This window comes from Labrus mixtus, chromosome 3, assembly GCF_963584025.1.
Source record: "Labrus mixtus chromosome 3, fLabMix1.1, whole genome shotgun sequence".
In the NCBI taxonomy this organism is placed as follows: Eukaryota; Metazoa; Chordata; class Actinopteri; order Labriformes; family Labridae; genus Labrus; species Labrus mixtus.
The window spans coordinates 9338477-9350841 of NC_083614.1; the positions used below are offsets into that span (position 1 = coordinate 9338477).

Genomic DNA, 12365 nt, shown 5'->3' on the forward strand with positions numbered 1-12365 from the left:
AGACAACAATCCGACCAAGAAAAACAAAATACAAAAAAATCCGTAAACCGGTCAAAAGCATAATGTTAAATTCTTTAAAGGTCACATCTTATGCATAATACACTTAACAATGATTCTCAAACACTAATATTTGTCCCTATAGTCTGTCAACAAACCCCCCAAATTATGAGAAAAGTCCATCCTCTCTGTCCTTTGCCTGCTCCACTTTTCAGAAAATTTGTGCTCAAACAGGCCGTTTGTTGATTTTCCCTTCATGACATCACAAAGGACAGTAACCACTCCCCCAGTTGGGTGACATTCCCACAGCTAGGTGTTTGTTCTGACCTCTGGGTCAGCCTTCTCACCGTTAACAATAGGGAATGGAGCAAGAAAGCCCAAGCCACCCAAGCCCTGGGGGCTGAGGGGCGTGGTCAGAAACAGCTCATTTACATTTAAAGGTACAGACACAGAAACAGCCTGTTCTGATCAGGGCTGAAATAGAGGGGTTTATAGGTATGATCAAATACAGGATCAGAGTGGATTTAGAACAAGAAACTTCACTGACATGTTTTGGGGAGCTCTGAGACTTCTTTAAACTAGTTGAAAAGGAGGATAATATGTGACTTTTAAATTCTAAGTAACGAGCGCTTGATAGTATTAATCCTGGCGTTCCATATATGCAAACCACAATACAGCCAAGCTCTTGTATTTTTGTATAAAACACAACTCTTGTGAATATTGAATCAGACGTTTTCAGTTTTCTGAACAGGGAGACAGAGGCTCAAAAGAGGTTGAGAGAGTGGTTTGACTTGGAGTTTTGACTTTTTCCTCTGTGATCTCTTCGATCCGGACTATAAGACTTTCCATCAGGTCGAATGTCACCAAAGCACTCTGCAACACCTGTGACACATAACAACACTTATTTGTAGCTTGATTGGCCTAAAAATGTTTAAAATCCAAATGATGACGAGAAAGAGAAAGAGAGTTTGTGTACCTGGTGCTGGGCCTCTGGGGACATGTTAGATACTTTCTCATGTTTCACTGTCATTCTTTTGACTAATCCGCTCGATCTGGCAGCATCTCTCGCTTCTAGGAGAGGAAAATAGAGAAAGAATGAAAACATACTGCCGTTCTGTCTTGAATTGAAGGTCATTTCAAAGTCATTATTAAACATAGGTAAGCAGCTGTTGCCTACCTTTCGCCTTTAGCTTCTGATCCTCCCTCAGCGCCTTCAGTTCAGCAGAATAATACCCTCTTGATATGCTGATACACACACGCAGCACTTTAAGGTATTCGTCCTTGATCCTGTACAGCTCTTCCCACGCATCTGCCTGAAGGAAGGAGGAGAAGATCATCAGCTTTGTGCTTGAACCACGCTGTCTGACCAGTGGAGGTGTTGAATAAGGGTGACTTACTGTGCTCTTCAGTTCTTTGTCTCTGATAAGGAGATAGCGAAGAAGATTCAAAGTCTCCATTATCCTGGGAAAACAGAGACAGGGCATTGCTTAAAGGCTCAGTCTGGATGAAGTGTCCCAGAAGTCGTAATTATAATACACCTTTTGTCTTTGAATCCCTGCTGAAAAGTCAAAATTGTAAAAAGATAGAGATTTACTTTGAGTCATTTTGTTTTTACTAATTAATTGATCAACCTTTCTTTATACCTCAGATATCTGTAAAGAGTAACCCTCACAGTGACTTTGTAATAGAAGAGCAAATAGAGTTTAAATGGCAACAAATAGAGGCGTCAGAGAACATCCAATAACAAAACAAGCTTCACAGAGATCCATTTCAAGTTGTCGGTCACAGGAGTAATTTAATTTAAAGAGAGTTTAGTTTTAGTTTAGTTTAGGAAGAGAAATGTGAAAGTTGGAGAAGTGTACAGATTATGTGGTATATGTTCATAACTCTATACACAAACTGTCCTCAGAGGAAAATGTGGTCCCTGAAACACTGAAGATAAAATGCTACGTGAGGAGTTATCGTGGGGGCCCGTAACAGTGAAACCGTAACTCTCCTGGTAGCTTTTTAGCTCCAAACAGTGTTCAGGGAGCCATTTTTTCATTTGTGTATTTAGTTCAAAAAATAGAGCATAGAATTGTTTCACTTCTCCAACTTTCAAATTTCACTACCAAATCTCCCCTAAGAGAAAAACCCTCTAAATAAAATTAAATACTGTTCTATAAAAAGCCCTACAGTTAAAAATGTTGATACATAGTTTGCGCCATATTTTATTAAATGTACCTTTTATATTAATTGAAGATAAAGATACATATCTATAGTTATATCAATTTATAGATGTGACAATTGAAAGCACTTATTTGTAGGAGTTGAAAACTTGGATCAGGTGCCTTTGGACATTTAGTGTTTAAAGGTAATCTGACTGTGACTTCTTTTGAAGACTGCGTTGACTCTGCGGTGGCAAACATTTTCATATGTGTTATCTGTAGGTTATGCCTAGTGTGGAGTTGAAGCAACAAAACAGCAGGACTGTCTGTTTATTAAACCACACTGTTCGTGTTACTCACCTGTCCATACTATTCAACAAATCTGTCTGAGCACCTTGAGGCAAACAGAACACCAGTCTCAACAACGAGAGGAGCTCCTCTCCCAGAAACCATCTGTTGGCGTTACCTGGCTGGAGGACAGTTTATCGTATGTTAAACATCTTCATATAAAATCACTGTCAATAACCTCTGTGTCATCAAAACAGAGTCAGGGTGTTTTTGATTCTGATGACACAAAGTTTATGAGCCATTGAAGGCTTGACTCTGCATGTTTAACTCACCTGCATAGAACATTCAACTTGACTCCTGATGTTTTTTACGATATAACTCTCTACTCCTCCGTGGTTGCTGGTTTTTAACATGCACCTGCAACAGAAAATAAACCTTTAAATGTAAAGCTTCATTAGAAGATGTTTGAAGTAAACAATGAAATTATACAGCAAAGAGAATTAGAATTTAAATTAGGGTACAGTTAAGTCTTTGACTCTGAGGAAGACGCGGTCCTTTGCACTTCAATACATTTTGCCTTAAGTGATTCGTGTGTTCCAGTACTTTCTTTGGATCTGGCCTGAGAGAAGGAGAGCACCGACCTCCATTTGTGGAGTGGCTAAAGTCCAAGAGTTTCCTTCTAAGTCTTTATCATGGATTAAAAAATAAAGAGTAACACTATCAATGTAGCACTGTAACCATATAGTGATGAAATGTTTGGATTTGAGTAAAATTGTAAAGCAACAGCTTTAGTTTAAACTGTTAATACAAATAAAAGATGATATGGAATTATAAGAGATGTGAGTATTTGAAAATTGAAAATTATCCCATAAACACCAGTATTGAAAGACTGAATTTGAATTTGAGTACAGTTTGTGTCCTGTAATGTCTACAGTCCAAAGAAAGTACATCAATCGAGTACATTTGGTTGATTTGAAACATGAACTTCCCTGTGATGATCCTCTCACCTGAAAAACTTGTGCTTTGCTTCATGATCTAATTTATTGATGAAGAGCTGGAAAACCTTCAGTCCTGATTCTCTCTGTGGAGGGAGCAATCACAAACAGTTTAACAAAGCCCTGGGTTTCACAGTTTGTGAAATGTTCATCAAGCATAATACCCACCAAGTGTTGAATTGGACAATCCTTGAGAACTCGCTGCAGGTTCTGTAAATATCAGGACAGCATTAGTCAATAATTGGCCATGAGTACAAGAATTATTTCTTTGCAATTTATTAAAAATACATGTTTTGATTTAGGAAGATATTAAATAATCCACAGTTTTACTTTGGTTAACATGTTTAAGTAAGAAGTCTCAAAGATTCTATAAATAGATAAATTGTAGATCTCTGGATAAACTAGTTAGTTTGAGATTTATGATGCAGCTCAAGAGACGTAAAGTCATACTGATGCTGATGGCATGCTTGTCTTAACTGTGGAAAATTCTTATTTTAAGTCTATAGGAATGCACCGATGCATCGTATCGGCCGAAATCGTCCCCATTGACAGACATCGGCAAATAATGTGACACGAGCCAATGTCTAGCCGATGTTTATTTGTTGTGCCAAATCAACTTAATGCTGACATCTAGTACACCTAAGTGCTTATTCAGAGAACAGTTTTTTTATTTGGCAGATGAAGTCACCTGTTGGACACTCAGATCTGTTTTCATTGTCAAATGAGAGAAAATGGTGTCACGGTTGGGAGTCTTAAACCAAAAGAAGTCATGTACAAACATCGAAATCAACAATCTGCTAAATTTGTATTTCAAATGTCGGTATCAGCCTAAGTTTTAGCACTCTAGTAGTCATAGTAGTATAACCAGTCTAGATTTCTTTCTTCGCAGTTTTTAAGTATTTTTCAATATGTTTTCACATACAAATAAGATCCTGCTAATAATCTCCTGTATGGCTTAGTTAGAAGTCTGAAAACCTCGAAGTGAATAATTCTACCTTTATGGATAACCTGGTGTATGTGGCGTTAAAATGCGTGTTACAGTTTGATATGGATGCTAATGGCATGACTGTCTTACCTTTGGGACACTATTGAAGCTCCTCAGCTCCAGTAGACTCACTGTAAGGCTGTTGTCCTGCACACTCTCCAAACTTTTTCCGTACAGAGCCTGAGAGAAAACAGACGTTTAATCCTTCTTCCTTCTGCTTTCATCCTTTATTAGACTCTCTGTATTAATATTAATGCGTCCTTACCAGTCCTTTAAGCAAGTGTGATTCCTTTTTGCTGTTAAAGAAACAACATTCCAGATTACACAAAGTAATCGATCAATTCAAAAAGAACATTTATTCAGTTCACACTGTGATGACCACTTACCTACTGAGTAGCTGATTGATGTATTCCATGTTGCACTGAAGAACAAAAACGGGACTGAAAAAGCAGGAAACAGTATTTGAATATTCAATAAGTATGTTTTTTCTCTTCATGTGTGCCGGTGCATCATCAGTCCGACCATGATGTGCTTCTCTCATGTCACCTGAATACTGCTGGAAAGCTGTCGATGCTGATGAGCTGGACAAACAGTAGATAGGCCAGACAAGCTCTAGACTCCGTCGACTGACTGCTGTCCGTCTGGGGGCTTTTCTTCACAGAGTTGAAGAACAGGAGCTCTGACAGAGACTCGTGGATAGCAGGCAGTATGACCTGTAGGATAAGTGATGCACAAAGACAACGCTTACAGAAAAGAATCACACTGAGAAATCATCAACTTTTTCCCACTCATAGAAAACATGCTCTAACCATGATCTCTGCTGCAAAGAGCCAGAGCGCAGACTTTCTGTCCCGGTTCAGTTCGGCCTCAAGCAAAGGCTCTCTCAAGCTCCACATGCAGCTGCAAATGATGACAACACAAACGTTTACTTCTGATTTTACATCAGCGCCTCTCCTCTAAGATTGTTGTGTTAACCTTTTCTGAAATAAAATATTGTTTCAAGTTAAAGGCAGGGTTGGTCATTTTCTCCAGATACACTTTTTAAGATTTTGGTTGAAATTATCTTTAGGTCCTGACAGAAATTAATAACTCGTGCTCCGAAAAAGGAACAAAGAAAATCAGTCATCTGTAGCAGTTGTAAGCCTGTAAAAACTTTGACCAATGTCTGCCACGAGGTACCAATCTGATGAACCAATCACACGCCTCCCTGTCTCCCTGCTTGTTCTCTACCCCTTGTTAGAACTCGCCCACACTCAAAACACGTCACCGATGACCGGGTTTTAAACTGTGAGTTTGTAGTTGGCTGTTGTGAGTTGTAAAATTGTGAGGGGCGTGGCTTTTGAGGGAGCACAGAGGGGAGGGGGTGGGTGGGTTTCAAAATCATGCTAGTTTTCAAAAATGACCAACCATGCCTTTAATCTATACTTAAACTTGAAGTTTATAGTTTTCATACAATCCTAATTTAACACGAAGTCAGAAACTTACAACTTAAGAAGCTCAGTGCGCAGCTCTTCATCCTCAGAGTTTGTGATGTAGTTTCCATTCTTCCTCTTCACCTCCTCTATGAATGGTTTTGTAAACGCAGCCAAGGCATGGCAGCAGCGACACACACCGTACTGGTCAGCTTCCTCCTGCTGCCGGGTGTAAGGTACCGGCAGCCGAGACAGCTGCTTCTGTAGGGCGGAGAGAGCCGAGCCCACACCTGCTGCCTTTCCCTCCTCCAGCTGAAGAAGCACTTTGAAGAGTCAAGAGGGTTTGAGTTAAAGGAGGACTGAGTTTACACACCAGAAGCTGCTCCAACTCACATTTAATGAAGTTTTTATCACCATGTGACGTTTTGTGATGAACCTCATTAAATGTGATTTGGAGCAGCTTCTGGTGTGCGGACTCATTCTTCCGTTTGAGTTGTTTGACTTTGCAGCACCCAGTACTTGGCGTTTTGATGTGTGTGTTGTTTTTAAATATTTGAAACATTGTTGCAGTGAACATTAATGTACAGCAGAGGGAGCCAAACATCACTTCTTTAAACAGCTGCATTTGTTTGACCACCAGTAAACCAGTACATCTTATTCAGTACATCTCATTTTATTTACTGTACCAACCCTAATGTAATCTAACACAGCTTTCCTGCTATAAATGCCCCATTCATTGGTGTTTTAATGTATATTTTTTGTTTAATCTATAGATTTATTTATTATAAATATATTATCAATCTGGGCACTGGTAGCCTAGTGGTTAGTGCGCATGCTCCATGTACGGACTGGAGGCAGTAAACCTCCAAGCAGGCAGCCCAGGTTCAAATCCAACCTGTGGCTCCTTTCCTGCATGTCTGTACCCTCTCTCTCTCTCTCTCCAATTTCTGACTCTATCCACTGTCCTATCTTTAAATAAAGGCATAAAAAGCCCAAAAATAAATGTATATATACTAACAACAACAGCTGTAGAGCTGTGCAGGATCACATATCTGTTAGGCTGCATGAAAGTTATATATAAAATAAAGTTTCTGGAGGCCTTAATGTCTCGATGCTGAAGGTTAAATCTGACCATTTATAGGCTCAGATAGTTTGGAATAGGTAAATATATGCTGTCTCATAACTTCCTTCACAGAACATATAATGCAGAAAACAATGTTTTGGAAATGGTGACACGATCTTTGTCAAGCAGAACTCAGAATTAACAGTTTTCAATAATCTTAGGATTGTCTGTAGCTCATGCAGAGTTGCAGCTAAGTAGACAACCGTCCAATTATTTGACACAGTGGAATAATATTAAATGTTTTTAAATCATGTCGTCTATTTAAGACAGCAGATTTCTGAGTATGTTTGCATCGTCTAATTAGTGCAAAGAGAATCTATATAGAAAAGGTTTCTTTTAACTTTAACTAAACAATATTATCAGACGCCATGTTTCTCATCAGTACATTTGGCCGTGTCTATTTGTTTTGATATGAAAGGATAACGACATTTATAATGTCACAATCGTTAATATCACTCAAATTTGTGCGTGAATGTTTATTTACTTTTTATGTTTGAAATGAGTAACCATCATTTTTATAAATCAAACTCTGTGGCACACTGAAAATAACTTTATTTATTGAGTGAACAACGCGTTTCACCTCACAATAAAATACAGTAAAGTTATTTTCAGTGTGCCACAGAGTTTTAATTTATTTTCCATGGTATGTTCCTGCAACCGTGCACACCTGAGAACGTACAGGCTGTGCACAGGTTACCCTGTTGGCCATTTTTACAGTTCACAGAATATTTTAATACTGGCTTTTTCTTTATAATGTCACAGGACACCAATGCATTACAAAGGCTTCTTAACTCATCTCATACATCATGCAAGAGCTTTCAGTGTCACAGAAAGTGTTGTTGTGGCGCCCTTTTTTAGCTCGGGTTGTCTTACCTGTTTGAAGATGTGGGATGAGGACTAAGATGGTCTCAGAAATGGCACCTGGAGCGATGTCTTCAATTAGTTCAAGCAAGCTGTGCAGGAGCTCATTTGGGCTGCACGTCTAAACAATCGAAGAGGATGCACAGAAATCACGGCTCGTAATGTAGAGGATTATTTAGATGAGTTGTTTGTACCTACCGTGATTAAATGTGTGATGGCAGCCTGGCAGTGGTCCAAACTTTTCCCTTTTTTAAGAACGTCCTTTATGAGAGGTGCGATGAGAACACAGCCCATAATCTTGATGAGCCCCTGAGTGCAAGAGAACAAAATCATATTTCACCAGAAGCAAGAGGAGAGAGAGGAAGGGCTTTTCCTTTTCCATTTGCTATCAAAAAAACAGACATTTGTGGGACATGTTTCTTTGCACTATTTAACTGTTAGATATAACAGGGGTTGCAAAATCAATCCAAACACTCACTGAAATATTTTTTTTTTCAAAATACAATCAATCATTAATAGAATTTGGTCTTTTGCTGTATTTTATATCCTCAATTTTTCAAAATCCTAAATTTGACAATTATTTAATACTGCTTGGTTAATCCTCCCAAAAACCAAACTACTTATCCACATCCGCCCCCTGTGGCTCAGTTTTCCTTTGTTCGATTCCCCAGCTCCTTCAGCCAAAAGGTCAAATGTGTTCTTGGACAACACTAAACCCCAAGTTACTCCCGCTGCTTTGTCATCAGCGTATGAATGAGATTAGTAAATAATTACTGATGGACACTTACAGACTCTGCCATCAGCATGTGAATGTGTAGGTGTGACCTGCGATCAGTGCTTTTAATAGTCAGAAGACTAGAAAAGCACTAAGTCCATTTACCTTTTACCATAGATGTCTGTTTCCTGAACAATACTTTGACAAACTGAACCTGATATCAGCCTTTCTGTGTTGAAAATGAACTCTATCTGGCACTGCTGTCAATTTTCTCTCTTGTCTAGAAGAAGAAAAAGCCAAAACCTGATTGTCCTCCTAAAATAATGAAGAATATATGACCTCCCTGTCTTTTATGAAAGCATATTTCAGGGTCTGCCTCAGGTCTTATTCTTCCTTTTTCCTCTGTTCTCTATTTTTGGTAATTTCCCTCGTCCCTCTCCCCACTCATCTTTTTCTTCTTCTTCTTGAATTTCAAAGATCATTACTTTTCAATTCTATATGCCAATCTTTTTTTTTAAGCTACAAACTCAAAAATCCTCTTCAAGCTTCTTCTGTCTTTCTGATTAACAGATTTTTCATGGTATATCTATATATACTAAAAAAGACCTCGATCATAAAGTGATAACCTGAATGAGAGCGCTATCAATGCACTTGAGCCTATAGTGTGGGTCACTATAAAGTTCAAAGCCATGGATTTCTCATTTGTAATCATTCACTTTCGTCCCTTGAGATTGTTAGAGAAAGTAAGAATTGACACGTGCTCCTAAAAGGACGTAACACACTACTGCATGACGCATGGAGAGAAGGGACAACCAAGGGCACTTAGAGGAGTGTCGTATTGAAGAGGGTTATCAGTGGAGCGAGAAATCTGACTGAATATCTGCTTGTTTCCTCCCCACACCTCCAGGTCAAGAGGCCGCAGCAGGCACAGAGTACAGGCTGCATGTTAATGTTTGGCATACTTGGGGTAGCAGGAAAGTGGCTGCTGTTCGCTTCAGTAGCTATGTGGCTGTTGTTGCTCGGGGAATTTAGTGTTGCTGTGAATGTGCTTTAAGTGTTGTATGACAGATTAACACTGTCAGTCTAATGTCACTCCATAACTGTGAGATATGACTTGTACCAGGCAGTGTATTGCTGATTTGCGTCTATCAGTGGGTTGGTGTTGGAGGAGAAATACCTGGTTCTTCTCATCCTGAAGAAACGTCAGTAGTTGTTCACAGTCACCCTGAGTGAGACAAGCGGATCCAAAATCTTTAAACTTCTGATAGTCCTCCAGATCTAAATGTTCTCCCGGTGTGTCTCTCTAAAAATGGAGAAAAGGGCAAAACAGCTTTTAGTCACAACAACATGTGAGCAGATCTTAACTTTATCATCGATAATGAGGACAAATATTCAAGTCAGTTGATTTCTGATGTATTTTATATCCATTGATCATGATATCATTCCCCATAATCTCATGGTGACCATATTCCTCTGATGTCCGCTGCAAAATGAAAATGTAATTTAAATTGTTTTTGAATTAAGTGTTCTGTTTTGTTTTAATTAATGTTTTGTAAAAGAGGGGCAGATATTCTAAGATTATTCTTCTTTCTGCTCCTTTTTATTCAAAATTTGAGATTTTATGTTTGTTTGTTTTTTCTTAACTTTATTGTTTTTTTTAATGAAATAAAATTGACAGAAAAAAAAAAAATCTCAGATGCTCTTATAATGTTACCTCTCAGATGCTCAGAGACATCGGGCCATATTACAAGTTTAAAGACATATCTGATATTCTGTTGCAGCTAAACAACAGCTAATGTTTGCTTTTAAAAATACATATATATATTTTACATACAAATTCTGGTTCACACTGTTATTTAGAGACACGCTTCTCACACACACAGGCCCCAAGTTGTGGTTTCAAGGTTTCAAGTTTGTCAGCCCTCGAGGACTAGCCTGAGGCCCAAAGCAGTTGTCTGCTTTGCCTGTTGAGGAGCAGCGCCTCTGATTATATATCCTTTTTTCAATTTGATGCCACGAAAACCTTTTTAAAAAAGTAGGGACAAGGTGACATTAACCTCTCAGTTGCATCACATTTTCTTTAAACAACACTCTTAAGAGACCAAATGCTCTTATTTTGAAAGTGAAACAAGGGTGTTGTCTTGTAAGCTGCCAATCAATCAGGAAGTAGTAAAATTGTTTTGAAGAAATTGTTAGATATTGTAGGTAACGTGCTATAAGAACACAACTGTGCAACATTCATCTTGAGAAAACAAGTGGGTGACAAAATCTCTCCAGCATGACCATGCAGCCGTCCACACAGGGATCCAAGAGGGATCACTGAAGGGTTTTATGTTTAGTAGGCAGTGGCCTTCACAGTCATCAGATCTTATCCCAGTCAAACACCCATGGGGAGATTCTGGACTAAAGTGTGAGACAGCCCTCTCCACTACCATCATCTAAACACAGAGTGAGAGAATAACTCTTTAGTCCATCTCTCAAGTAGACTCTAGAGACATGTAGCAGAAATGACAAAAACCCAATGCTAACCCGTACTGGGACATTTAATGTTGTCCAAAATAATTCATCAGAATAGAAGAGTATTTTTTAGAATGCTTAAAAACGATGCATTTCAAAACATCCCCTAACTTAACAAGATCAATAATTAGAAAAAATGTAAAATGCCTCAGCTAAATGGTATTGAAGTGAACCCTGTTGACTTACCCATCTCTGGATGATGACATTCACCTGTTCTTCATTCATCATTGGTGTTACCTCAGCTCCTCATCACAGACAATCCTCTTATCAGTATGTCTTTATTTCAATAGCAGCCAGTATCAAAATGATCCGATATATGGCTTTTACGGTGTCTCTGGGGAGAGAGAGAGAGAGCGAGAGAGAGAGAGAGAGAGATTCTGTTTGTAAGGAACCCTGACATAAACCTCTTATCTCCCTTTGTGCCTGACGTGTAATAGGATTAAACCAGAGCACTCATGTGTGTGTGTGTGTGTGTGTGTGTGTGTGTGTGTGTGTGTGTGTGTGTGTGTGTGTGTGTGTGTGTGTGTGTGTGTGTGTGTGTGTGTGTGTGTGGTCACAGAAAATGTTGAAGTGTCTGGAAGGATCTAGTTGAACAGTTGGAAGGACCCTGAATATATAAACCTCCCACTCTCACACCCACTCATTAAAGTGTTTAACTACCTTTCTGTAGGTTTGTGTATTAAGTTTTTGTTTGAAACAGTAGATAATATTTGGGCTGTCAGCATTAACTAGTTAATCGCCATAAATTAAAGTCCAGCTCTATTAATCTCATGCTATTCTGTCCCACACACCCCGTAGATAAGCCTCCTCGGTGTCTCCCTGTGGTCGCAGTGATTAAAAGAACGACACTGCTGCGTCTTTTCATTTCATTTGTAAAAACTCTCAGACAAGTCCAAAGTGATATCCACCTTTATATCATCACACATTTACACTTCAGCTGTTTCATAAATGCATTGATACGTAAACAGTTTCTTTTTCCGTGGTTAAGTTAATGTCGTATAGATTGATCTACTAGAGGGTCCTTGATTTCAAAATAAAAGCGGGGTTGAACTAAAACAGCAAGTAAAGTGCTCTCAGCTTAAGAGAGTACAAACATTCAAGATACAACCCTAACCATTTTTATTTTTAAATGCCCAATAATGGAATTTCATACATGCAATTAATTATGATTAAATATTGAAATTTTGCGATTAATCGCATTTAAACATTTGAATCATTTGACAGCCCTAGTTAATAGGCATTATGTTAATACATGTGGGATGATACAGCAAATCTGCACTTTTCATCATGTTGCTAAAAGTCTACTTAAGACCCTTGTGCCCATG

At 38.7% G+C, this 12365-nt stretch overlaps 1 protein-coding gene across 1 annotated transcript; it reads right to left on the bottom strand.

Moving 5' to 3' along the window:
* Positions 1 to 732: 732 nt before the first annotated feature.
* LOC132971961 (glomulin-like) lies at positions 733 to 11408 on the bottom strand. Its single transcript, XM_061034793.1, has 18 exons — positions 11227 to 11408; positions 9701 to 9826; positions 8007 to 8117; positions 7821 to 7929; positions 5898 to 6147; positions 5222 to 5312; positions 4959 to 5125; positions 4799 to 4852; positions 4678 to 4708; positions 4503 to 4592; positions 3596 to 3637; positions 3440 to 3513; positions 2765 to 2849; positions 2505 to 2614; positions 1395 to 1458; positions 1175 to 1310; positions 974 to 1068; positions 733 to 879 (listed from the first exon to the last, which is right to left on the bottom strand). Exons 1-18 carry the CDS (start codon positions 11266 to 11268, stop codon positions 733 to 735), a joined length of 1824 nt encoding a protein of 607 aa, XP_060890776.1. The 5' UTR covers positions 11269 to 11408.
* Between the last annotated feature and the right edge of the window lie 957 nt (positions 11409 to 12365).

Coding starts and splice junctions, on each gene's coding strand:
- LOC132971961 (XM_061034793.1), bottom strand. CDS start 11,268: ATGATGAATGAAGAACAGGTGAATGTCATCATCCAGAGATGG. Junction 6,148..7,820: donor CATCCCACATCTTCAAACAG/GTAAGACAACCC, acceptor GACTCTTCAAAG/TGCTTCTTCAGCTGGAGGAG. Junction 5,313..5,897: donor CGCACTGAGCTTCTTAAGTT/GTAAGTTTCTGA, acceptor CATCATTTGCAG/CTGCATGTGGAGCTTGAGAG.